We start from the raw sequence: 25,099 nt of genomic DNA, 5'->3' as shown, positions 1-25,099 counted from the left end.
AATTAAATGGTCTGATAATGTCTTATTTTGAATACTAGCTTACTTTGATGTCTCTATTATTGTCTTTTGTGTATTGTTTGTTTCTTTTGCGATGATTATCTTATTAGTGTGAGTAGATAAGGGATATGTGTTGAAGCATATCTAATGGGACAATGATTATGTAGAGTATGCTTCATGATTGGCTAGTATAGTTTTCTATAATTAGTTTAGATATATTTTATTCGTATAGTTAAAAAATAAATGTATTAATATCATATGTTTATATGTTAAGATAATTTAATTTGTTTTATCAATTTTTATTATCTTATTTTATCGATTTTAAACAGCTAAAATCGAGACGTTACATTAAAGATAATTCGTGTTACAACACTCAATTAAATCTTCTGCTGTAATTATTAAGAATGATAGTCTGTTTCTAACGTTTATACTTGTTTAGGCTTTGATGTTTTGTTTTATTTATTTGATATAATTTGGTTCTTTAAGTTAAGAACAATATAATTTAATTATTTTATGAAATCTAAACTAACATCTCTAATTCTTCGTATTATAAGGTAATTAATTATTTTTTAACATATGGATAGTTAAAAATTAATTTCAAATTATAAATATAATAATACTAGTGTATCTCATCTTCTAAATGATGTAGTATACTACTTAGCATCCACTCAAAGCAAAAATAAATCGTGTTAACTTCAAAACCCTAAATCCTAATCGCGATACCCTTTTACTGCTAGCATCTTTGTTGTTGGCAACAACAAAGATGACAACTCCAACCTTAGTCCTGACTTCAATCCATGTAGTTCCAATCAGGTAACTAACTAATTCTGTTAACTGTCATTGGAATTAAGTGTTTGCTACTTCAAATTTTGAGAATGTTGTTTTCTCCAAATCTTTTTGTTGTTGTTTTGATAAGCAAATTTATAGAGTTAAAAAGACTAAAATGAGGTAAGGGATCAAACCATAAACTAAAACAGTTTTGATGAATCTGATGTTAAACTATCAATAACGGAAAAAATCATCCTAACAAAAAAGGAGGAAATCTGAAAACTACAGCAACCAACCTGAACAAAATATCTTCTAATTTGCATAACTTTGACATGTAAAAGCATGAAAAAAAAAATAGAAAAAGGCAGACTATGTTCCTAAAGGTACAATGTTCTTTAATTTCCATGGAAAAGAAGTGGTCCTTCTTTTAATTCTACAAATAAGTAAATACTAACTGAGTGACATTTTTTAAAATAGTGAGTGTATTCATGCATATATAAGTAAATACTAATTGAGTGTAAATGTAATCACCAAACCTAAATAAAGTATCTTTAAAGTCAATTTCTTTATATTCAAAACTAATTAATTGCTTTTTTGTGTTCTCTTATAGTATTTATTAAAGGATAATGATATTTAGACAACATTTTTTTCACAACATTGAATCTGTGATTGGTCCTAAATTACTCCACAATCAATAATAATAATCATAAACACTATTATGGAATAATTTAGGAGCAATCACAGATTGATACGTAATCAATGTTCAAATATTGTCAAAAATTGTTGTCTAAATATCATTATCCTTTATTAAAAGTTACTTGAGTGTAACTTTCTTAAATAAGGCAGAAAAATTAGAAGTAAATACCGCCATCAACATGTTCTGCCATGAATTAAAGAGTTAAAGTGGGCTATTTACTCTTTTTAGTTTTTACTTACCCAGGAAACATAGTACTATTAAATTGGCGAAGGAGATAATTAAGAAACACGAAATAATTAATTGTTAGCTACGTTTATGAACAAATCTTTCGGCAATAAGGAAACAGAACTTTAAGCATTGATATGTGATATCACTCTAAGAGGGGAACGTCTAAGCTACTTATTTAGAGATTAACCCACCAATGATTAAGTGCTGATAAATATCATAATTAACATCTCCCATTAAATACATGTTTCTTATTCAACATTGTTATAATTTCAAAATTATATCTTTTTGTAGGCTATTTTGGAAAAGTGATGTCAAAAGCTGGGATAAAATGCTTTTTAGTTTATTGAAATATTTTGAAATTTAATTTTAATTAGGGATAATAAAATTTTGAAATAACATTTATACATTTAAAATATTTATTTATTATATTTTTTTCATTTATAAAAGAAAGTAGTCGTCATATAGTGAGGATATATATGAAACTATATATAACTAACATTTAAATATATTTTAATATATTTAGAGTTTTGATTTTAGAAAGGTGGCAGTAATCAAGTACTACTCAAAGTAATATATAAGGGAGCGGAACGACACATGTTCGGCATGTACATCGCACCGTGTTTGCATTTGTAGCTGCCAAAGTTTGTTACATTATTATTCGTAATTGTAGGTGGCATAGTTAGATGCAGTTGCAAATTTCAAACAAGAGAATTCAGATTATATAATAATAATCATTCTTTTGATTCGTTATCGTTGAAACGCATTTTCAAATCTACTTCATTCCTCACTCTCAAACAAAAAAGCAAAATGCAGAAAACAACGCCGCTACGAAACCCTCACACTTCCACCTCCGATCTCCTCACATGGTCCGAGCAACCTCCGCCGCAATTCTCCCGTTCCGGCATCCACTCTCGCCAGGTCACTACTGTTACTGACTCTGTTTTACTTTGAAAAAATTGTTTGACCATCGCTTTGGTTTGTTCAATTCAATCTGTGGTGAAAGATATATAACGAGTGTTTTGTTTGTTTGTTCTTCAATTCGTTAACGGTATCTTAGCCTTCCGATAACATCGGGGAAGTTCTCCGAGGAAGCCAGGTCAGGGATGAAGAAGCGCAGAGTCTAGCAAAAAAGTAATATTATCATCTTTTTTGTTTTTTGTTTTTCAATTCTATTCCAGTGTTGGTAAGTGTGCATTCAGATCTGCTATTTGTGTTGTGTTTTTTCATGAAAATTTCTTTTTAATTTACGTTGCCGAAGCTTTTACTTTTGAGGGAACGGTCTGTTTGTGATCTTGAAACATGATGCCATTTTTCAATTACTAGTAGTTTGTGTCGATTATTATTTTTTTTTCACTATTTTTATGTTTCCTTTTTCATGAAAAGAGGAAAAAGTACCCATAATTATATATTTTGTGTAAAAATAAGAAATTAGAAACAAACGTTATTAAAATTCTAATATGAAAAATTACATATTTTTTCTCTTTAATATTAAATAGAAAAACAAAATTAAAAATTATAGTAAAATACATATTTTAATAATTTAAAACAGAAATACCTATTTATCTCAGTAATGAATAAATAAATAAATAAATAAATAAATAAATAAATATATATATATATATATATATATATATATATATATATATATATATATATATATATATTATAACGCCACCTTGAAATGAATTGATGAATAAAACAGAAGACCTACCTTTCTTACTTTCATCAATTAGTAATTAGAAGAGAAAAAACTATGGTGAGAACCTATATATTTTTTATATATTTTTAAATTTTTTATTTTCACAGCATAATCTATACTTAGATATATATACTTTTGTGTATATAACTTTTATTTTCAATTGATCTTTTATAATATAATTATTAATTCATTTTTAAAATTATAATTGTTGACTGATTTGTTAGAAATTAACGTTAATAAAAAATATTTTATATAAAACTATCATAAATTCTTTTTTTTTATTATATTTATAGTTTTTACTACTAATATTAAAATATTTTTTTACATTTTTTATTTTTTTCTCTTATATATTAATTTAATTAATTTCAATATAATAAATATAAATATTTAAAAAATTCAGACTCGCAATGCATGTCTTTACGCCAGATAGTTATAGTCTATATTTTATAAACTTACTTTTTATAATAATAAATAAATAAACTTATTATTATTATTTATTTTTCTAAATTAAATTATCTCTTTTTCTATTTATCATTTATATATTTTTCATCTGAATAACCTTTCTTTTCTCTCTCCTACTTTTTCCATTTCTATCCTCCAACCCTTACTGGCTGGGAACATATTGAAAAGCTGGTCATTGCTCTCCTTTGAATTGTTTTAAAATTCTCAGACTCTGTAATGATGAGCAATCAACGCCAATTTATTTTTGTATGCTTAAACCATGATTGATTGGTTCATTATTAAAGGAACTTTTATTAGTAGCATAATTCTAAATCCTGTCACAAAAATTGTTTATATATTATTTATGGACTTAAATTTCATCCAGATTATTAAATTCTATTTGTTATTTTTATTTTATAAAATAAAGAAATATTCTTTAAATCACCTTCAATCATATTTATTGGGTTTAGTATCATTGTGTAAACATAAAATATGTTAAAATAATACATTTAACTGAAATTGAGGTATTTAAATTTTATTTATATTTAAGTCACCCAATATAACCTTTTTTTCTGTTTACGTATGGTTGAGAAGAAGTATTTTATATGATGAATATGGATTTTTGTTTTGGTTTCAAAACATTGAATTCATTTTTTTTTCAGTATTAAAGTGGTTTTTTTTGGAAATGTTTATTATTGTTCTTATTCTTAACCTAACGTTTTTACACAATTGGGTGTAGTGACTACGACTATTGCTAGTCTTTTCCAATTCAGATATTAAAATTTATTCTTAATATTAGAATTTAATTAGAATGTTGTAAGAGAACAAAATTTTGACTTCTTACATTGTCGATTAATTAAAAATTATTTTGGATATATTTTTTAAAGCAGGTATTATAAAAATTAATAATCTTCCAACACTATCTGCAAAAAGAATGATAATGTAAATTATATTACGAACATATTTTAATTAATTTTTTCTTTAAAAGTCTATTTATTATTTAGGATGACATGTGATTGATTAATAGTAACAATTTTTACCCTAATAGAACGACAAAATTAAACAAGAAATAACGAACTTAAACTGCAGAATGTTACCTGTTATGTTCAAAGGTTCATGTCATACAATTTTGTTGTCAAATATATCTTTCCATGTTTCCGCTGTTAAATGATTCGTTGTTAATCTGCAAAATGAACAGTTGTTTCTTTCTGTTATTAGTTGATCGGTTTATTATTTTGCTCTGTTGTGATAATAACTCCCTTCAATAGCCTTAATTTTCTGCTTATAGCTTTATGGCAGTTTTTATAAATAGGCTTCCCGCCCAATGAATGAAGTCAAGTTCCATCTCGTCCAACCTATCATTCTTTATTTTTTTTTCTCTTCTATCGTGGTATCAGAGTGATCTAATCCCTTGATCTTGTCTTCCTTATCTTCTTCTTGACTCAGGAAACTATGCTCCGGATATAAGATGAGAGAGATGACTGGAAGTGGTATATTTTCTGGTAATGCTGAAAATACCATATCAGAAGCCAAGTCTGCAAATTCAGAAAACAGAACAAGCATACGGGTATATCAGGTATGCAAGAGGAGATTTCATCATTTGAAAGTGTTTTTCAAATACGAACTCGTTGTGTTAACAGTGTTCTTGTTTTATTTCCCTGTAATTGCTTTTCAGCAAGCAATGAATAGAATCAGCCAGATATCATTCAGCACCGAAGGAAACGTTTCTCCTAAGATACCAACCTCTCTACCAGAGATAGCGAAGCAGCGTGAACTTAGTGGAACATATCAAAGGGAATCAGAAATGAAGACCAAGAAGCACATATCAAGTGCCAAGACCAAGGAGCTCAGCGGAAGTGATATATTTGCCCCTGCTCCTGAAATTCTGCCTCGTTCCCCGGCTGCTGGATGCAATTTGGAATCAAAACAAAGTAAAGACATGAGAGAACCTGTTCCACGAAAAGTACGCGCTTCGGTGCAAGTTTCTAATGTAAGTGTCTCCTGGACATGAAGACCAATCACGAGTCATCTTTACTTAACCATCATTTATATTGGATGAATGTCTAAAGAAACTTTTGTTGTTATTTCTAATCCCGTCTTATGCATATCCATGGGTATTCATTGCGGTGAATTTTACCTTTGATGGTGCAAATACCATTTATTTGGGGATGATAAACTTTATAATTTCCCTCACCAAAACACGAGGCTGATTTCTTGAGTGAGGACCAAATGCACTTGTATTGTGTTAAAGAGGTCCCCCTCAGTTTGCCTACTTGGTTTTAAAGTTTCGGCAACTCATTTTTTCAGCGTTTTAGATATTACTTATGAGTTTCTGTTGATTCAAGAGATGTGTTTCTTAGTTTTATTATATTAACTATTTTTATAATTTCTTAAATAAGATGTATGGCTTTAGCTTATCTGCCTTTACCCTCGTCCTCATGTTTATTTTTTTGACCCTAGTTTGCTTATTGTTGTAGGCTGGAGGTGTCCAAAGAAATTTCCTATTCGGTGAAGAGCCAGTTAAGAATACATCAAGGAAAATACACGAGCAGAAGTTTGCAGAGCTGACGGGCAATAATATTTTCAAGGGAGACGTTCCTGCAGGATCACAAGAGAAAACTTCGAGCAGAGCTAAACTCAGAGAATTGGCTGGGAATAACATATTTGCTGATGGAAAGGCAGAAAACAGAGACCATATACGAGGTGCCCGCAGACCCCCCGGCGGAGGAAGCAGCATCTCGCTGTTTTAAATTGGTTATCAAAATTCGCCCCCATTAACTGTGTGCGTTCTCTAGATTCCTCGTGTTCTCAAAATTGTATATTTATGGTATAACCCCCGACACAGAATAATTAGTGTTTACCATAATGGGTGCAATTGTTTAATTATGTTGATGCTGATAAACATAATATTGATAAATAAAATTATTAAGATTTTTTTTTTCTACATAAGAAATTTTTACAGTAAATCTGGTTTGTGCATTTCATGATATAATTGTTGACATATATTACTGAGAAGTTAACAATTACAGTTGATTTTATGCTCCGTGTATCGTGAAGTGTGATAATATGTTGTAGAAACAATTGATCCTCAAATAGCTGTAGAAAAAGATGCAACCAATATTTCATTATTGAAAGGGTACAGGTACAGCTCTATGTCATGAATTTCCGACATTCAAAACATATTATTTTAAAAACACGAGGATAGTTTATGCCTTCATAAGCAGTATTAACAGAAAGACACCGAATTCCCCTGTCCAGATATATTAACAACAATATCGAATTTATGATTAGAGAAAAAAGCAATAAGTCTAACCAGCAATTCCATGAGAACTTCACAGAGTAAGAGATAACTCTTAATTATCGTGCCCAGCCAGTGCAAGGAGAAATTTCTCATAGTCTCCAGAAGTGTCATTTGCTATTGCACGGTCCAAAGGAATGCTATTTCTTCTTTGGTATTCCTCACCAACTCGCTGCAAATCAACCTCGGCTCTGGTTGCCACCACTCTAGTAAGGGCCCATTCATCAGTTCCCAGTTTGTTTATAGCAAGCCTCAAGACTTTGGCAAAATATTTCTCAGGAAATGTCAAACACTTAATGGCAGCCCTCAATAATTTCAGATATTCATCTTTTGGATCAGTTTTCAGATCCTGCATACATAAGCCAATTGTTAGTTCAACAACAAGCCACTGATTAATCTTATAATAATCACTTAACGATAATTTTTATCTTGTCTTTATATATTTTCGTTTTGAAGTAATCCCAGAATGATTGAGTTCAGATCTCATTAGTGTTGTAGATCTCTAGTGACCTCTCCTTTGATAAATTTAACAATGCCTTTCTTAATAAATCTAACAATCGATTCATTACTACATAAAATTATAACAGGAAATCATGTTTCTTAAAGTGAAAGTAACATTGTTGACAACAAAAGTTCAGCATTGCAGTTGATACTAGAAGTGATTCATACTAGGCCAGGTCGTCTATACCTTGTTTATGGCATTCCCGAACTCATCTTTGTAGTGATTCAGAGTTGCTGCTAACTGTGCTCTACTCCTTGTTGACAAAATCCTGATCAGTTCTTCATCATTGTAGGCCTTCTTTGCAATCTTCTCGTGAAGCAGTTTAGCCTCAGATTTTGCCAGTGTCATGCTCACCTCCTCCCCCTCATAACGGTATGTGCTCACAAGAGGAACCAATAGCTGTTATTATCAAAAACAAAGTTTCGCTAAGTAACGTAGAAAAAGTTATCTTTGCCATAAAACAAGTTCGAACAAAACACGCATCTTAGACATGGCATAGTAATGCATAGAACAAAAATGGGGATTAGCTTTTAAATAAAACAATTCAACTGAATGGTTATATCCATATTCTAAAGGGGCACGTACTCATTATTTCGACGAAAATCTGGGAACACATTTCCTAAACAAAGGTTCTCTTTTTAAAAATACAAAAGGCTTATTTATTTTGGAAAAAACTAATTGATGAAGAAACAACATCTACCAGAGGCAACTTTTCCTATCAAGAGATAAACACTACATTGGAAAGTTAACGTTTGACCTTGCGTATGTCCCCAGAAGTATAATAGGCAACATCTTCTTCTATAGACTTTTTGAAGCGGGATTGATATGCTTGCTTAGCTTTGAGGAGATCAATTGAAGATCTAGTGGTAGCAATTTCCAAAAGGACCCAATGACTGAAAGTCAACTTCTTAGTGGCTTCATTAGCTAAAAAGGCATCACGCTCAGCAGGATCCAGTGTCCACAACAGCACAACCCGCTTTTATGTTCACAACATCAAACATTAGACAAGAAACAAACTTCATTACTGCAACTATCAATTTCCTTTAATCAAGGTTATCCGTATACATAAAGAATGAAAATTGAAATGTTGATAAAAGATGGTGAAATTGAAAGTTCTACGTTCTAACAAGTGAAATGGGCGTCAAATTATTAATTACCTAAAGAAACCAGATATCAAGAGATTTAAACTGACCTCAAAGTCACTTGAAAGTTCTTTGTCTAGATCTTTAAGAAGATCTTCTCCATAGGCTACATTATAAGCTTCACGAATCAACTTACGCTGAACTGCATTTCTATGTGCCAGGATTGATATTATCAATGCTTCATTCGTTCCCCAGCCTGCAAAGATATGTCACAGTGACAACTGATGAACAATGAAAATAAACTTCCTAATGAGAGAATAAAATGGACTCTTGCCACGATAAAACAAAGGAACAGTGATGAATTCCCTGATTTGTTTTAGCACCTCTGAATAATTCAAATTTCCAATTTCACAATGTATTAATTTTCTGTAATAGTAATCTGCACTGCATTTATTTTACTGACATTGAGCACATACACAGTCACAGGTACAGAAACTAATATTTTTTTTATCAGGACAGAAACTAGAAAAATTACATTCATTTACACAGGTAGCTTATTACTTATTGTTAAGGCTGTGTCAAATATGTACATGAAACCGTTCCATTTCACTCTTAGAAACACAAGAGTAGACACCGTCGGCAACCAAACAAATCTGAATGATCATCATTCCCTACGGTCAAATTTTCAACGTATTCACGCAGTGAGCAAATTGTAGCCGTTGGATGAAGATACAAAGGCTTGTATTATATATTTAAATGGAACTTAAAAACATTTATGATTTGAGACCAGAGTTGTCTGATATTCATCCAAATATCAGATCAACGGTCAAAGTTTGCTGACAGCAATGCATGTGTGAAAAACATGACAGCACGAAAGCTGTACCAGCATTCATTCATTCATCCATTCACTCATGCATCAAGAAGCACAAATAATTAACAGTGACCCCATAAATCAAACATAGAACATGTAAAATTTGATCAGAACATAATCGTTACGATTAACACTTGATAGATAATAAACCGAACACAGTCAGATCACGAACACGGCAAACCACTCGAATCCGGAGGGGATGTAGATCGAGAAAGTGTTACGCAGAACGATGATCCATTAACAAATGAAAATCAATGAAATAAAAGAAATAAATGAACGAATGTAACCTTGAAAAGCTTTTCGCAATTGCTCACTGTCTTCCGATGGAGCAGGAGAATTAGGAGGAACCTTCAACGTCGCCATTTTCGCTCACAATCTCTGTCCCAAGACAATGCGATATGATGCTGAAAATTGAGAGGAATGTGAGGAGTTGTTACCTTCATTTATACCAAGAGAGAGCACGAAACTATTGGCTTTTGTCATACCTCAGACAACACGTTCTTGACTTTTGTAACACACATTTCTAATATAAATGACGTTGGGAAAAAAATTAATTTACTTTATTCGTTTTAAAATATTAATATATCAAATTAGCATTTGGCTTTAAAATTCTTTCTTTGGTATTTATTGATAGATAACGCATACTTATAATTTAATGTAAATAAAAAATATAAAATATTTTATAGAAATAATTATAATTTTTTTCTCTAAAATGTATGTTATGATAAAATAATAAGAATAAAGGGAATACTATTTTAATAACATATTAATTTTTTTTAAAATGTACTGAAAATCCTGACTTTTTTTATTATAACTTTTTTGTATTTGTGTATTACTATTAAATATTTATTAACTTTATTAATGAATAATTTACGAGGGATTTAGTAACTTTAGTAAAAAATGTTCTTTGTTTCAAAGAGCAGAACTTAAATTTGTGGTATCTTTAAAATTAAGTTATATGTCAATTTTTATCATTAAAATTCTATAATTATGAGTTGTTGGACAGTTGGTATCCTACAAAAAAAAAAAAAAAGTCTCTTTTTAAATCATAAATTCTTTATTGATATTTTTCTTTTAAGTCTCTTTCGTCCCTATCTTATGGTGAAGTGTATGTAGAAGTTTTTTTGATTTCAAATTAGTACTTTGTTAGAAATTATGATCAAATATAAATTAATGTAAAGAGTGTTTCTTCCTCTATCTCACCCATCTCATTTTGTACCTTCTTATTTTATTTTTTTTTTCCATTTGTGTTCTTGTCAGAGAATCTTTTTGACTGCTACTTCTTTTTAATTGACCCATTAAACAATTAAAACCCTACACCACCCATCCATTTCTCTTCGGTGTCGCATTTCATATTCTCAGACCCTTCATCCCTTTTCTCCTCTCTTCTTGCGTGCCCCCTCCCCTCCTCCCCTCATCCCTCATTTGCTTCTTGTAGTCTCGCATGCCCTTCATTCTCACAGAGTTTTCCTCATTGTTCGTTTGGTGGCTGTCATGGTGTTGTCGTGGTGGTGGTGAGCGCCTTTGAAAGGTGGTGGTTCTTCTTCTCATAATTTACATCAAGCTTTTTGTTTGCTTGGGCGTCCAGGTTGGTTTTTATTTTCTTAAGCTCAGATCATTGTATTGTATAATATTGTATGATGGATGATGGATGATTGAAGTATGGTAGAAGACTTGATATTCATTTGTATGTGTTGTGATGCATTTCTGGGTTGGATCTGTTACGTAGAGGAAGGTTGGAGGCCTTAAGCGCACTTCCAAGTGTGGTTAAGGCCTCCACGGTGTTCTTGCTGCAGTTCATACTCACCGCATTACGAATTTTAGTTACCAGCATACAGGGCTTATGTCACACCTTCAACTTGTTTATCTTAGAGATGTGTTTCAAAATAATGTTTCAAATAATTTTATAACAGTTTCCTTCATGCTCTCTACCTTCTTTACAAAATAGCTTTGCTTTTCAGTTTACATTGTAATTTAGCTCTTAATTTTTGGTTGTCGGTGAAGAAGTTTTAACCCCAGAAATTTGGGATGATGATTTGATATCGCTAGAAGGTGATCCAATTATTGATAATTCTCTTTCAGTAGCTAACAAGAATAGTAGTTTTTGTGGAGATGAGTTCATCGATTATGAGATTTCTGCAGATTTAGGGATAAGAAGTTTCGTACAAATAGAGAAAAACATCAACACTATGAAAATTGCTGTCAGGGCTACCGAACGTTGGTGCACCCTTGTTGGAACATCATTAAACCATCATTATAGTTGTACATGCTTTAATAAATGAAGGGTAAAAATGTCAAATGAGAGGTGCAGACTGAGATGTATGAGGTGTAGGGAGAAGCTCTCTGATGTAAAAAGTAAGGTCAAAATAGAGTTAAAATAATATTTATGGACATACTTTGTTGACCATGGGCCCATCGAAATGAGTCACAATTATAGACCATTGACCCATAATCCAATGGCTAGCATACCTGTAAAAAACTACACTCGTTTTTGTCTAAATTGTTCAACGCAAAAATGTCCCTAATAGGCACAAGGAGATATAGGTAGGCGGTATCTTAACTTAGCAAGCACTGTTGTTATGAAATAATAGATGCAAAATTTGGTGTGGGAAACACAGTATCTAATACTTGGTATCTGGTACCTGTTACTGATAGTTGAACTTGACTCTTTAGTAGTACAATCCTCGATATCTACATAAGTGATCTATTCCTTGTACAATATCCAATGGTTGTCACACAACCATCCAACACCAGGTACCTGACAAACGATGTCATGCCACTGTCTTAAGTAACTGAGTTAAAGGCTATAGTTAGCAGGTATGAGGGGTCCTTGGCTGCATACAGTACACCAGCCTCCCAGTTTTTTCATACATTGAAGGCATGCAAAAAGTGTTAGTGTTCGGTTTGTAATTGAATTGAGGTGTCGGCTTTCGCTGGTCGGAATGTGTCAAATCTGATGGGTTGTGACTCTTTGGTAGCAAGTCTGCTGCGAAAACCGAAACGGTGACCTAATAAGAGTTATGAAGGTTCTGAGAGTTAAGTGTTACCTTGGAGGGAAAATATCGTTACGGAATCTGAAAGGGAAATATCAATTTAACAAGTCACAATATTCTTTTATAAAATTTTGGTTTAATTATTCATTTGGTTTTGGTTTTTATTGAAAAAGTGTCAAGTTGGTTTTTCAATTTTTGTTTCATATTAATTTAATCCTTAAATTTAATAGTGATTTATCAACACCCAATTTCGTCCGGGTGATAAAATATACGTTTTTCTCTTTTCATTTGATTCTTTGATTTTTTTTACTCTATTCGTTTTTTATTTATTTAGCCTTTATTTATTATTTGTTTTTGTTTTACTTTTTTTTGTTTGAATAGTTAATGTAATTTTAATACATAGTTATCTTTAATAACTAAAAAAAATAAGCAAAAAAATAATATATATTTAAAAAATAAAATAAAATGGAAAAATGTGACGTGGCTGGGAAAAAGGTGCTCGTGTGTATGCATAGGGGAGGTGTGTTTTGGTGAGAGAGAGAGAGAGTTAGTTAGAGGGGGTGGCGATTGAGAGACGAAAAAAATAGGTTTAATAATTCTGATAGTCTCTATTTTTGGTGATTTTTTTTCAATTAGTTCCCTTATTTTTTTTTTCTCAATTGAGTCCCTATTTTTAAAAAATTGAAGCAATTAGGTCACTGTCGTTAGTTCCGTACTAACACCGTTAAAAAGGGTGACACGTGTCAGCTCCTGATTCTTTTGAATTTTTTAAATATATTTTTAATTATTTTTATTTTTAATTTTTTTTATTTAAAAAAATTGTCACGTCTCAAGTTGACATTGAGCCACGTGGCAATGACAACGTGAGGTGGCACTGATAGTGCCACGTGTCACTATCAGACCACGTATCATTAGATTTGTCTCAATTTGGTTTCTATATTTTTAATGTCTCAATTTGGTCCTGTATTCTTATTTTGTCTTAATTTAGTCATATTTTTTTTAAAAAACTAAACAATTTTGTTTCTCTCCAAGTTCAAACAAAATTTTATTTGTATATAAATTTTTACAAAGAAATTTATACAAATTAATTTTTTTATTAAAAAAATAAAAAAATTACAAACTAACATATGACACATTTTTATTTATATAATAGTAAAGAAATCATTTCATCTAAATAATATGAATGAGTAACCTATAAAAGTTAACATCTCAATAATAAATATTTTTGTGAAGGTAATCTACACAAATATAGTCTCAATAATTCCTCAACAATTCATAAAAAGTTTCTAGAGTTAAATATTTCGATTTGATATACATCATTACTAATAATGTGCTTAATAGAAACAAATTTAAAAACAAAAATTTGGAAAATGTACATATCGTATTTTATTTGAAAAGGAACAATTTTTTTAAATTTTTTAAGAAATTAAGACTAAATTGAGACAATATAAAAATACAAGAACCAAATTGGAACAAAATAAAAATACAGGACCAAATTGAAACAAACGCAATGACACGTGGTTTGACAGTGACACGTGACACTGTCAGTGCCATCTCACACTGTCATTGGTACGTGGCACAATGTCAACTTGACACGTGACAAATTTTATTTTTAAAAAATAAAATAAAAAATAAAAATAAAAATAATTTAAAATATATTTAAAAAATTCAAAAAAATCACAAGCTGCCCTAATTACTTCAATTTTTCAAAAATAGGAATCCAATTAAGAGAAAAACCTAATTGAAAAAAGTCACCAAAAATAAAAACCTAATTGAAAAAAATCACCAAATAAAGAGGGTCAGAATGATTAAACCAAAAAAAATACGGTAAAGAAAGATTTGGAAAGGATTTTTCAAGGGAATAAAAAACATTTTTATGGAAAAAAAGGGTTTTGGGAGCTGGAGATGAGGAAAACCTAAAAGGGAGGAGAGCACAGGGAAAAGAAAAAAAGCATTTTTGGAGGAGTTTGGAGCAGAGAGGAGAGCAACAGAAGCACACGATCGGAAAGTCGCCGGAGTTTAATAGTACAGTAACTCAATACAGAATTCTCGAAGGTAAGCGATTTACTTTGTGTTATCATGGTAAAGGCATTAGGTGATATGTTGAGCATTGTATATATTGAGGGAGATTGTGTGAATCTTCCTTTTCCATTTTCGTTTGATATCATCATCAGTCATTAGGACCGAATTACATCATCCCGATTCCATATCCACCATGTACATCCATCTTATTTCCCTGGAATCTCAGTACTAAATGCTGCAAAGTAATAATCCAAACATTTTCATTATCTCTGTACTCTCTTCTCAATGCCACTATATCCTCTTTCTCAAATGAATTCAAACCCACCAGCAACCATTCCTCCACTACCCTGTAACCAAAACAAGACCGAATGATGAGCAGGAACCTGAAACACAGAAGGGCAGTAACCCAATATCCTCGCCGGTGCCATCATCCTCAGCCTCACCGTGCTACCCCATTTATCTAACCCACCTCCTCTCTCAACACCATATCCAACCCTTTCCATCGCATCATCACCACGCACAATACTAAACACACACGCACAATGCGAAACACACAGTGAAACTTTCTCATTTTCCACAAGCACAACACTCACAATACCATCAGAAAAACTCACGCCCAGTCAAGAAGAGCTCGCGCTTCGAAGAGAAGGAGGATGCAGTGGTCGACGGTGTGGTCGATCGGAGGGCGCGCAGTGACGGCCGCGCCGGGTCGGGGAAAGAGGAAATCAATCCTCACGGCTCCGACCAGTAGTCGAGAACGGTGGCGGCGGCGAACTGCGTCTCCGGCGCGACCCTGGTTGGTGGTCCGAGAGGTGGCGACTGGGTGCGGCGAGTGCCTCGCGCGCGAAGAAGAGAGGGAGAGAGAGATCGGAGCAGTCGCCGACGACGACCTTGACCGCTTTCGGCGACGCCCTGGTTCTCGGCTTGCGGTGGCCGGCGCGGTTGATTATGCGGAGGCTGTGGGGTGGGTGTGCGGCAGACGCCATTCTTCCCCGCTCTGGAGAAGGGTCTCTCCGTTTTGGGTGAGAGCAAATGAAATTGGGGAAACAGAACCCCTAATGTGCTGAAGAGGCCCTGGGCCAAGTTCTTGGGCTCCGTTACTTTTTTTTTTTTAATTAAAACCGTTCCATCCGCACCCCTATTTCTCATCCTCGCAGCCTCCTTGATTTTCTTGGGCCACTGGACCAAGTAAAAAAAACAAACAAAAACAAATCCTTTCTGCACCCCCGTATTCTCCTAAGCCGCACCGTTTCCAATTGGGTTTAGGTTCAATTTGCCATTAGAAATGAATTAGGTTTGTATACCCATATTTTTCATTTTTACCACCTCTTTTCTACTTGGACTTAGCCCAATTTGTCATTAGAAATAAATTAGGTTTAGACACCCTATAGTTTTTTTTTTTTTTTAACTATTTTAGCCGTTAATTTTTAATCTAAATTTAAATAAGATCATATTTTATTTGACACTGTAATCGTTACTAAATGTCCGCATCATCTTCTAACAACAATAGGGTTTCAAAATTCTGATCTTTTTTGTCAGCGGTACACTTAGGTTTGCTTCACCCATTCTACACGAAGTCACAGGTAAACTTGTTATTCTCTTTTTCGTACTTACTCCTTCCCCTTTCGTTCCCTTCTTCTAATTTAGCTTTCACAACCGAATTGAAGGATGATGTAGTGAAATCCACAAAGTGTGTTTTAATCATATCCTAAACGTTGCCAATTCTTTCAAGTTTTTTTTTTGGTCAAATTTGTCTCACAGAAAATTCCCAAAATTGCTGTGAAAATTGGTTTAGGAAATTAATGATGCAGATTGCAAGATTATTCATTGCGTTTATTGGAATTATATATATATATATATATATATATATATATATATATATATATATATATATATATATATATTAAGTGAATGAACATGTAATTGTTGAAACATTAGTACAAGAAAGATGGGGGAATTTTTTTACCTTCGTATACCCAAACCTCATACAGGCTGGTTTAATTGTGTCTCTGCTGCATGAGAAGGAATGCTAATAATTTTGTAACATTGTGTACGACGTTTTCAAGATCGATTTGAATGCTTTTTGAATTTCATTTATCCTTCCTTTTGAATGCAGTGATGGGAAAGATGGGCAAGAATAGGAAAAAATCTGGAGGGCATAGTTCTCCAAGAGAGCATACGGATATGCAGGACCAAGAGATGGATATAAGGAAGATTATGAAAGATGTTGAAAATTTTAGTAATGTCCATTTTCCTTCTTCATTTTGACTTTCTTTTCCTTTTACATCAATCTACTCTTTATCTTTTCTTTGAATCTGCTTTCTGTTGTTGAGGCGTATTGAATATTCAATCCAATAGAAGCACTGCATTATGAAAAGTTAATGACTATTTTCTTGCTTATTAGGATAATATTTATATTTTTATATAGTTAGATTGGATTTCTTTACTCGGCTGTGATGCTGCTTGATTCTTGAATAGCTGTGCAATAAATACTTTGTTACTGAACTCTTTGATTTTAAAGCACTGTATTGATTTATAGGCTGACATTGATCTCATAGTTTAGAAGCTTAGTGTCATTTGGACAGGTGACCTTGTATTGTTGAAGGAAATTATGTATTGTTGTTGCATGTTTCAATTAATATTTGGTTTATGGATTTGGAAGTTCATGGGGGAGTGAGTAACTTTTAAAAATTCTTAACGTTGTTAGTCAAGGAATTAACTTTCACGGGTATTCATATCCTCTTCCTTGTGGTTTGTTCTCCTTTTTGTATAAAATCTCCTCTTTTTTGTGCGAAACATAAAGTTATTCCTAGTTGAAAATATTCAACCTAAACTTTTGATTTAGGATACGTGACAGAGGTTTCAATTTCTCTTGTAACATCTAGGACAGGGCTGCATGTAACTTATGTTAATTCTTCAGTAGTGTATGAGTACATCTTTTTTAACCAGGATGATTTAGAGGATTGAATTGCATGGTTGATAGCCAGTTGTGCAAGTGTTGAGGATTTCTGTTGTTTATGGAAATATAAGAACGCTTCTTAGAAAATGTTTGCTCCTTTATTTTAATTTTGGGTGGTTAGAGCTTAAAAGTTTATGGTAACCATGCCCAGTTCACCTGGTGTTTTTTGCCTTTCCATTATGTCTAGCAAATAAGATGGTGCAGTTGCTTCTCATGATGGCTGCTAATTATCGTATTTTGCAGGTTATTCACATATGACATGGAAAGAACGCAAGAAAATTGAAGATAGAAATATTGTTTCTCTTGGTGGAAAGGTATTTTTTATATTCTATTTTGATAATCATGTGTCAATCCAAATACTATTACAAGGATGCTCGGGAAACAAAATTCTTAGTTTTTATCATATGTAGGCCCCCAAGAATCAGAGATTACCTTTAAGTGTGGCACGGCCAATGATGAAGAAACAAAAAGAGAGGGAGCATAAAATGCTCCAAGAGGTAATTAATTTCTATCATTCCCCACTTTTATTTTGTGCCCTATTGTGATTACTTGTCGGTCTCTTACTGACATTATTCATGTATGATATGTACCGCTGTGACTTTTAGCGTTTGATTATGGGAAAATTTGGGGGAAAGCTCGGAGGTAGCAGTAAGAGATCAGCTGTGAAGCACAAGCCCGAAAACAAGGGTTTGAAGTTGAGTGAAGGTCATTTTAGAAATGGCATACTTAACGTGAAGCATTTGTTGAATTCAGCACCACCAAGAGATCGTGAAACTGGAACCAATATGTCCAATACATGGAAAGGGAAGGGTGGTAAAAAGAATCATGGTAGTAAAAAAGGTGTCGGCAAGAAACACCGTTGAGTACATTCTTTTTGATTAAGGTTATAAATCTAACATGTTCCTGGTGTAAGCCTTTGCATAGTACACTAGAATACAAAAGAACAGAGTGCAACATGACAGTGATGTCTTGTGTATTATTGTAATTCAAAACTGAACAAGATCTTGTGTCTTGTTTTCCGTTTTTGTGCTTATCTTCCATAAAGTAGCTTGAAATATAATATCAAGAACAGATCATAGCTGCTTTTTCTTTACATTTGATCTTCTACTCGTACCATATTATTTTTATGATTATTCTGATCTCAAGTTCATTAAGCTGTAGTTATGGTCATTCATGGTATTATTATTAGTTTTGAAACCTACAACTTTTTCATGGTTTTGACATTAGAAGGTGACTTAAAGAGTTAGAAGAGAAATGTGTATTTAAATTGTTTTGATTTTAACTAGAACTTCAATTGAGGGATAAGGAAATGAATATGATATTTAGAACTTCTTTTTCATTGGAAATTAAGGTTTGTTTTTGGAATCTTGTTTTTATTTTCATAAATGGCATCAATGTGTACTCATTGGTGAGAATGTTTAGCTATCTATTTCAGTAAAGGCCTTCTTCAATTGAAGGCTTCTTTTTCTTTCTCTTAAGAAATGAAGGTTCGTATTTGAAATCTTGTTTTTGTTTCTTAGATGACATCAATGTGTACTTATATGAGTTCTTAAACGCTGTCTTTATGTCAAAATCGATTTAAGGGTAAAGAGTTGTGTACTGTCATAATTCTGGAAAACACCTACGTACTGATAAATTTTTTTTGAATTTCATATCTTAATAGATCTTTAGACATATATATTATTGTTTAATGAATAAATTATTAGCTATAAAATAGAAAGATAATTTAAAGTTATAGATATTTGAATATTCTGGTTTCAAGTTATTTAAACTTTAAACAAGAAGAATTTTCATAAAAGATATGTACCCAAGGAGAGGAGGTGATATCGTGTCTGTGTTCCCCACTAGTGGAAATACTACAGTTTTTGTTTTTTTTATTCCAGTAAAAGTTTATTAAATTCTAAAATAATTTTTATTAAAATAATTACAAAAATAAATAATTTGTATAATTTTTATTCTTATTATTTTTATTATAAATAATTATTTAATTAAAAAAAATACTTATTAAAATGATAAAATAGTTAAATAATTACTTTAATTTATAAAATAATTAAAAAATATATAAATTATAAGTAACTTTTTAACAGTCAATATTTATTTTCCATTAATTTTATTATAATTACCTGATTTGTTGAAAAAAAATTTAAATCAAATTCACTGAAAATAATTAATATATATATATATATATATATATATTCATTAATTTTATTATAATGACCTTATTTGTTGAAAAAAAAATAGTTAAATCAAATTCACTGAAAGTAATTACTAGATATCCATAAGTAAGTTATCTTGATATCTATATTTTCCATGTCAACAAATAAACAATCAATATGTTCATACTTGTTTTTTAAATATCCACTGAATATATCTTTGAAAGATTATAATCACAAATATATACGAATTTTTTTTGTCATTCCAAATGATCAATTACTAATATATTACATGTGGAGGTAAAAACATTTTGATCTATTGTCTTTGAAATAGGCAAGAAATTACAGGAAAATTAATAATAATTAGTTTAATCTTTTCTAGATGTTGAAAGACTGAAATGTGGGCATATATTAATTATATTTGATTATTTATCTGTTAAAAATATTATTAGCGTTTAATTTCTATGGCTTGTTAACGTAAAAGATTTATCCTATTATAATTTATCTGTTAAAAATATCACTAGAGTTAACGTAAAAGATTTATCCTATATCATGTTAAAATTAATTTAAAGTTACATTGGTATGATAATGACATTGTTGATGGTAACAATAAATTGGTAGCAATTTAAATCTTGAAACCAAAAATTATAAATTTATAAGCAAAAGATTTTGGCTGGTTCCGTAGCGAGGAAGCTAAAAAGACGACTTCACTGGGGATCGAACCCAGAATCTCTGGTTCCGTAGACCAGCGCCTTATCCATTGGGCCATGAAGTCCTTTGATATCGATGTTTCATATCAGTTAATTGACGTTTGTTCTTTCAAGTTAAGCTGCATCTTTCTTTGCCACCTTTTGCCGCTGTTTGATCGAACCAACTTCTCAGCAACCGCAACCAAGTATGGTGCACCAAGCCACCAGCACCAATTATCCTATATATTATCATCATTATTATTATTTTTTATCCTCTGCCGGCGTGGTTTTCTTTTTACTTTTATAAAGTCGTATCGTAATGATAATAATAATAAGAAGAAAATAGGAGTTTTTTTTTTTTTTTGCGCAGAGAAAAAGGGGCGAATGAATGAACGAGAGCGCTGGGAATATTGGAATCTTTGTTCTTTTTTTTTATTTTAATTTTTAGCGGTGGAAATTCTTCGTGAATTGCATCTTATTCCATAAATAGGAACAGCATATGGGTAAAGAGCAATCGTTTCGGAGCAAAGCGGCTTACTTTGTTTCTGATTTAGCCACTGTTCTTCTCAACCCTATTTCTGACAGCAAATCCCCCTCTCTCCCTCTATCCGTAAGTATTCACTCTCTTGTTATTAGTTTATTCTTCAATTAATTTTTTTGTGCTGTGATTTTTAAATGGTGGCTATCTTATTGTTATTGAATTCAATTGAATTAATTATTGTTTTGTGAAATTTATATGATGGTTGTGTAGGTAGAAGAAGGAGAAGAAGATGATGATGGGTCAAAGGTTGGTAGTCATGATGAAATAATTGATGGGCCTGATACTTCGTCATTCACTGCGTTTCTATATTCTCTGTTGTCTTCTTCGGATTCTGGAGATAACATTGGTGAAGCTGATGAGAAGAATGATGATGGGGTGGCAGATGATGACTCTTCATTACCAGACTCTGCCACGAAGGAAAGTTTTGTTGTGAGGAGAAGTTTGTTTTCCAGGGGCAGGCATTCACTTGGTTGGGCCATTCACCAAGCTTCCAAAATGGGTGGATTTCGCAGCAGGGATAGTAAATACACGGACGAAGGGCGCCTCGGCGTTGAGATGAAGCGCATTGTGAAGGAGCCTGTGGCTGTGGCGGTGGCTGTGGCTGATCAGCATCCGCCTGCAATTTCTGAGCCTTCAATGCTAGTCTCCAATGGTTTGAGGGATGCTGTGTATGCTTCACTTCCGGCGGTTCTTCACGGCCGGAAATGGCTGCTGCTGTACAGGTATGTATGTCTAAGGATGAATGTGAAGGCATTTGGAACTCTTCTTGTTGATTGTGCTGTTCTGAGGATAAGTTTGAAACTCTTCTTGTTGGTTAATATTTGTGCAGCACTTCGAAGCATGGTATATCACTTTCAACTCTCTATCGGAGAAGCATGCTTTGGCCTGGAGTGAGTTTGCTGGTAAAGTTTCATTTACCTAGGGAAGATTACAATATTATGCATTGTTTGTGAATTATCTATGTGTGTTCTTCATTTGACATTTTGCCATTAAACAAACTTCTGAATTGAGTGGACTAGTTGAAGTATGCTTGTACTTTTCTTGATTGATAAAAAAATTAGCGCACGTTGAATTTGAGATAAATCATGCATTATGGTTACTTTCAATTTAAGGTTAGTTCCATTTTAACTGTTAGAATACATATTTTACACACGAACAAGCTGTTCTTCATTAAATTTGGCAGAAGCAGAAAAAAATAACTATTAGTTTTGAAAACCTTTTCTTTTTATTATTGAAACTTGCTGAGCAAATGGATACTAACATATGGTTCTATGGTACCTAAAAAGATTCTTTTTTTCCTTTAGAATTTAGCTATACAAATGATAATTAAGTCCATGGATTGGTGGATATTACTTTTCAGTGTGACCTGTTTTTTGTTAATAATGAGCAATATATTGTGTTGGTTCAAGGTGATTTTAACCCTTTTTTGTAGTTTATATTCGTCATATTGATGATTTGTATGGATGAATGACTGATTTTTAAACTGTGCTGCTAGCCCTGCTTCATTGAAGATCGCAATTTAGTTTGTATATCAAATAAAAAAGTGGGATCTTGTAACTAATAGTATTGTAATAGCATGCGGTAGTTTAACATGACTATGTATTTAATTATAAACAACACATCTTGAAATTCTGTTATATTACCATGGGTTGACTTTATCTGATCGGTAAAGGTATATGCATTTTTATGTCCTTTAATCAGCAAGACTAATTTCTATTCTCTTCATTCTTGAATGGGTTCTCACTATCAGCTTTTTTGTTCCAGGTTGTTGGAGACCGTAAAGGAGCAGTGTTTGGTGGTGTGGTTGAAGCTCCTCTTAGACCATCCAACAAGAAAAAATACCAGGTCCACCACTCACCTCTTATCTCTACTATCTATGTTGTTGGGCATTGGTTGCTTCATTTTGCAACATGTTGATTTTTTTTTTATCTTGTTGGCATTAAATTTTCCACAGGGAACAAACAATTCATTTGTTTTCACAGACACCTCTGGTTGTCCTGTTATATATCGGCCAACAGGTATTTTTCATCGAGTTTGAGTATGCCATTTCTTTATATTTTGCCATTATGGCTATACTGTACTATGCTTGGTATCAAAATCAATCATTGATTTATGAATGACTAAATCGAGAAATGAACGTTTTGATTTTTGCAGTAAAATATGGTTTGGCTCCCTCTAAAATTTGGGCAACTAACATTTCGTATCTTTAAAATTGTCGTGCATTTTTTGTTCCTACAAAACTAAAATGTGTTAAATTTGGTGTCGGTTGGTAACTCTGTTCAATGGAGTCTGGCATGTATATCTGTTTTTTATGGAATTTCATATGTTTCGTTTCTTCTTACGGATTAACCACAACATTGCAGGAGTAAACCGCTACTTCACACTTTGCTCCACTGAGTTTCTAGCAATTGGTGGGGGAGGTCATTTTGCGCTCTATTTAGAGGGTGATCTGTAAGAACCTTGTTCATTCATTAAGCTATCTTTTCTACCCTTCTCCCAAACAAATCATTAGCCTTCCCTCTACGGTATCATTGGCCTGAATTTTCTTTTATTGTGTTTGTGGGTTACTATTTCTGACATATCTGCTCAAGATTGAACGGATCAAGTTCGGTTTCAGAAACTTACGGGAATCCATGCCTCGCACATTCTCAAGAGTTTGAAGTGAAGGGAGTAGAGGTGAGCATAAAGCTTCTCAACCTACACAAATCCCTCACTCACATTCATCTGAGTTCCCTTTTCTGTTTCCCTTAATCCGATTGTTCTAGCTGATTAGTTGCCCACCAATCCAACTCCATTAGTTTTAGAGATATTTACTCCCAACAAAACAAAAAACTCATAACAAAAGCTCTTTCTTTCTTCCATGCAGTTGTGGGGCTTCGTATTTCCTACAAAGTATGAGGAAATGATGGAATTAATCAGAACAGAGGCACCGGGGATCTGTCGCAGCTAAAATATCTCTGGATAAGTGTCAATGCCTTGGTGCGTGCATTTTATGGAATGCTGACTCATAACATGACAATAGCAAGGGATGCAAAGTTGATTGATATACAATACGATGAAGAAATTCCATGTATCCATCCACTCATGTTACCACCTTGTAACACGCTTGTAAATATTTGCAATGTTGTATATACAGGTTCATACCCATTACAAAATGGCCGATTTTGTGGGGAATTAAATTTGGAGCAAATTTATGCGTTTGCATATTTAAGTAATGCATATGAAGGAAAACACAGGATAACTTTCGGCTCAAAAGTCTATGAAAGAGTAAAATAAGAAGGTACAAACTGATCAAACTAAAAACATTGTTAAGAACAGTTTTTTATTTACTAATAGTTGTTCTGTTTTATCAGTTCATTCACCTGATATTTTTAATGCATTATTAAATCTACGTTTTCTGTCTATGGATTATTCAACCCACCTAAACGAATGAACTAAACGGATTATATGATGTTTTAAAGCATTATTTTTTATAAAAACAATTGATGTAAACAGTTCCTGGAAATATAAATTAGTTTTAAATAAGCCCTAATGTAAGTAGATGTGGAGTGATTATATGATGTTACTAGTACATTATCTTTTTGGTCTGTTCTTTAAGGCAACTACTGTATACAACATCACTTTTGTTTATGTTCCTTTTTCTTGAACAGCATGAGTCATTGTCCCCACCACTAAAAAAAGAAGAAAACATTTCAGAAACCTTTCAATTCAAGCCATACATGATGCAATTGCACAAATGGAGAAGCTAATAGAAAGAGACGACATGTCACATTAGTAGATACATCATCACAAACGCATGCGCTACAATCACTTCCATAATAGCTTTTCAAAATCGCCCTCTATCTATCCAATTTCACACACACTTCACGTGCCTCACAAAAAATCTCAAGGGGAAACTATTTTTCTTTTAGACAAATCCACCTTCTATTATAAAATCTTTTCAAAAAATATAACAATTCAACTATAAAACTATAATACAATTAAGTATATTTTTAATTTTTGATGAAATTTAAATTTGTTTACATCTTAATTGATACATTATAATTTCAAAATTTAAAATTATATAAATATAACGATTTCAATACAACAATATTAAACTTTTTCTAGTATTTAAGATGTTTCAGACTTACATTAACAAAAACTTATCCAAACATTACTT

The 25,099-nt window shown here is 32.3% G+C and overlaps 4 protein-coding genes and 1 non-coding gene across 10 annotated transcripts; 3 read left to right on the top strand and 2 right to left on the bottom strand.

The window, feature by feature from the left end:
* Window positions 1-2,311: 2,311 nt before the first annotated feature.
* LOC106767472 lies at window positions 2,312-6,804 on the top strand. Its single transcript, XM_014652378.2, has 5 exons — window positions 2,312-2,608; window positions 2,748-2,821; window positions 5,277-5,406; window positions 5,506-5,820; window positions 6,308-6,804. Exons 1-5 carry the CDS (start codon window positions 2,498-2,500, stop codon window positions 6,578-6,580), a joined length of 903 nt encoding a protein of 300 aa, XP_014507864.1. The 5' UTR covers window positions 2,312-2,497; the 3' UTR covers window positions 6,581-6,804.
* Window positions 6,805-6,927: 123 nt separating this feature from the next.
* Window positions 6,928-10,067, bottom strand: LOC106766782 (annexin D2). The gene is made up of 5 exons (XM_014651539.2): window positions 9,871-10,067; window positions 8,823-8,968; window positions 8,388-8,606; window positions 7,817-8,029; window positions 6,928-7,477 (listed from the first exon to the last, which is right to left on the bottom strand). The coding sequence occupies exons 1-5, from the start codon at window positions 9,944-9,946 to the stop codon at window positions 7,184-7,186; spliced, it is 948 nt and encodes a 315-aa protein (XP_014507025.1). The 5' UTR covers window positions 9,947-10,067; the 3' UTR covers window positions 6,928-7,183.
* A 4,395-nt stretch (window positions 10,068-14,462) lies between these two features.
* On the top strand, window positions 14,463-18,652 carry LOC106766989. Of its 3 annotated transcripts, XM_014651794.2 has the most exons (6): window positions 14,463-14,631; window positions 16,138-16,181; window positions 16,715-16,837; window positions 17,801-17,871; window positions 17,968-18,054; window positions 18,163-18,652. In XM_014651794.2, the coding sequence occupies exons 3-6, from the start codon at window positions 16,717-16,719 to the stop codon at window positions 18,418-18,420; spliced, it is 537 nt and encodes a 178-aa protein (XP_014507280.1). In that variant the 5' UTR covers window positions 14,463-14,631; window positions 16,138-16,181; window positions 16,715-16,716; the 3' UTR covers window positions 18,421-18,652. The 3 variants fall into 3 exon arrangements, with proteins under 3 accessions (XP_014507280.1, XP_014507281.1, XP_014507279.1); XM_014651795.2 differs by lacking the exon at window positions 16,138-16,181; XM_014651793.2 differs by lacking the exon at window positions 14,463-14,631 and having other exon boundaries at window positions 16,033-16,181.
* A 1,725-nt stretch (window positions 18,653-20,377) lies between these two features.
* On the top strand, window positions 20,378-24,119 carry LOC106765739 (TLD domain-containing protein 2). 4 transcript variants are annotated; one of them, XM_022783709.1, is made up of 9 exons: window positions 20,378-20,605; window positions 20,770-21,009; window positions 21,151-21,662; window positions 21,770-21,842; window positions 22,705-22,785; window positions 22,895-22,958; window positions 23,304-23,391; window positions 23,558-23,616; window positions 23,807-24,119. In XM_022783709.1, exons 2-8 carry the CDS (start codon window positions 20,899-20,901, stop codon window positions 23,598-23,600), a joined length of 972 nt encoding a protein of 323 aa, XP_022639430.1. In that variant the 5' UTR covers window positions 20,378-20,605; window positions 20,770-20,898; the 3' UTR covers window positions 23,601-23,616; window positions 23,807-24,119. The 4 variants fall into 4 exon arrangements, 3 of the variants coding, with proteins under 3 accessions (XP_022639430.1, XP_022639429.1, XP_014505941.1); XM_022783708.1 differs by having other exon boundaries at window positions 23,504-23,616; XM_014650455.2 differs by having other exon boundaries at window positions 20,379-20,605; window positions 20,890-21,009; window positions 23,532-23,616.
* TRNAR-ACG lies at window positions 20,413-20,485 on the bottom strand. The gene has a single exon. It is a non-coding gene; the product is annotated as a tRNA-Arg (tRNA).
* Window positions 24,120-25,099: the final 980 nt, after the last annotated feature.

This window comes from Vigna radiata, chromosome 7, assembly GCF_000741045.1.
Source record: "Vigna radiata var. radiata cultivar VC1973A chromosome 7, Vradiata_ver6, whole genome shotgun sequence".
Lineage (NCBI taxonomy): Eukaryota > Viridiplantae > Streptophyta > Magnoliopsida > Fabales > Fabaceae > Vigna > Vigna radiata.
Note: the sequence above shows the minus strand (reverse complement) of the source record. Positions and strands in the feature narration are given on the sequence as shown.

What these genes read in the sequence shown, in the direction of transcription:
- LOC106766782 (XM_014651539.2), bottom strand. Translation starts at nt 9,946, where the DNA reads ATGGCGACGTTGAAGGTTCCTCCTAATTCTCCTGCTCCATCGGAAGAC. An exon ending in ATTGCGAAAAGCTTTTCAAG is followed by an intron (nt 8,969 to 9,870) that starts GTTACATTCGTT and finishes ATATCTTTGCAG; the next exon opens with GCTGGGGAACGAATGAAGCA. An exon ending in TCGGGAATGCCATAAACAAG is followed by an intron (nt 7,478 to 7,816) that starts GTATAGACGACC and finishes TTATGTATGCAG; the next exon opens with GATCTGAAAACTGATCCAAA.
- LOC106765739 (XM_014650455.2), top strand. Translation starts at nt 20,899, where the DNA reads ATGGGTAAAGAGCAATCGTTTCGGAGCAAAGCGGCTTACTTTGTTTCT. An exon ending in TGTTATATATCGGCCAACAG is followed by an intron (nt 22,959 to 23,303) that starts GTATTTTTCATC and finishes ACAACATTGCAG; the next exon opens with GAGTAAACCGCTACTTCACA. An exon ending in CTCTATTTAGAGGGTGATCT is followed by an intron (nt 23,392 to 23,531) that starts GTAAGAACCTTG and finishes TATCTGCTCAAG; the next exon opens with ATTGAACGGATCAAGTTCGG.
- LOC106767472 (XM_014652378.2), top strand. Translation starts at nt 2,498, where the DNA reads ATGCAGAAAACAACGCCGCTACGAAACCCTCACACTTCCACCTCCGAT. An exon ending in GCGCAGAGTCTAGCAAAAAA is followed by an intron (nt 2,822 to 5,276) that starts GTAATATTATCA and finishes TTCTTGACTCAG; the next exon opens with GAAACTATGCTCCGGATATA. An exon ending in CAAGCATACGGGTATATCAG is followed by an intron (nt 5,407 to 5,505) that starts GTATGCAAGAGG and finishes ATTGCTTTTCAG; the next exon opens with CAAGCAATGAATAGAATCAG.
- LOC106766989 (XM_014651795.2), top strand. Translation starts at nt 16,717, where the DNA reads ATGGGAAAGATGGGCAAGAATAGGAAAAAATCTGGAGGGCATAGTTCT. An exon ending in GAAAGATGTTGAAAATTTTA is followed by an intron (nt 16,838 to 17,800) that starts GTAATGTCCATT and finishes CGTATTTTGCAG; the next exon opens with GTTATTCACATATGACATGG. An exon ending in TTGTTTCTCTTGGTGGAAAG is followed by an intron (nt 17,872 to 17,967) that starts GTATTTTTTATA and finishes TATCATATGTAG; the next exon opens with GCCCCCAAGAATCAGAGATT.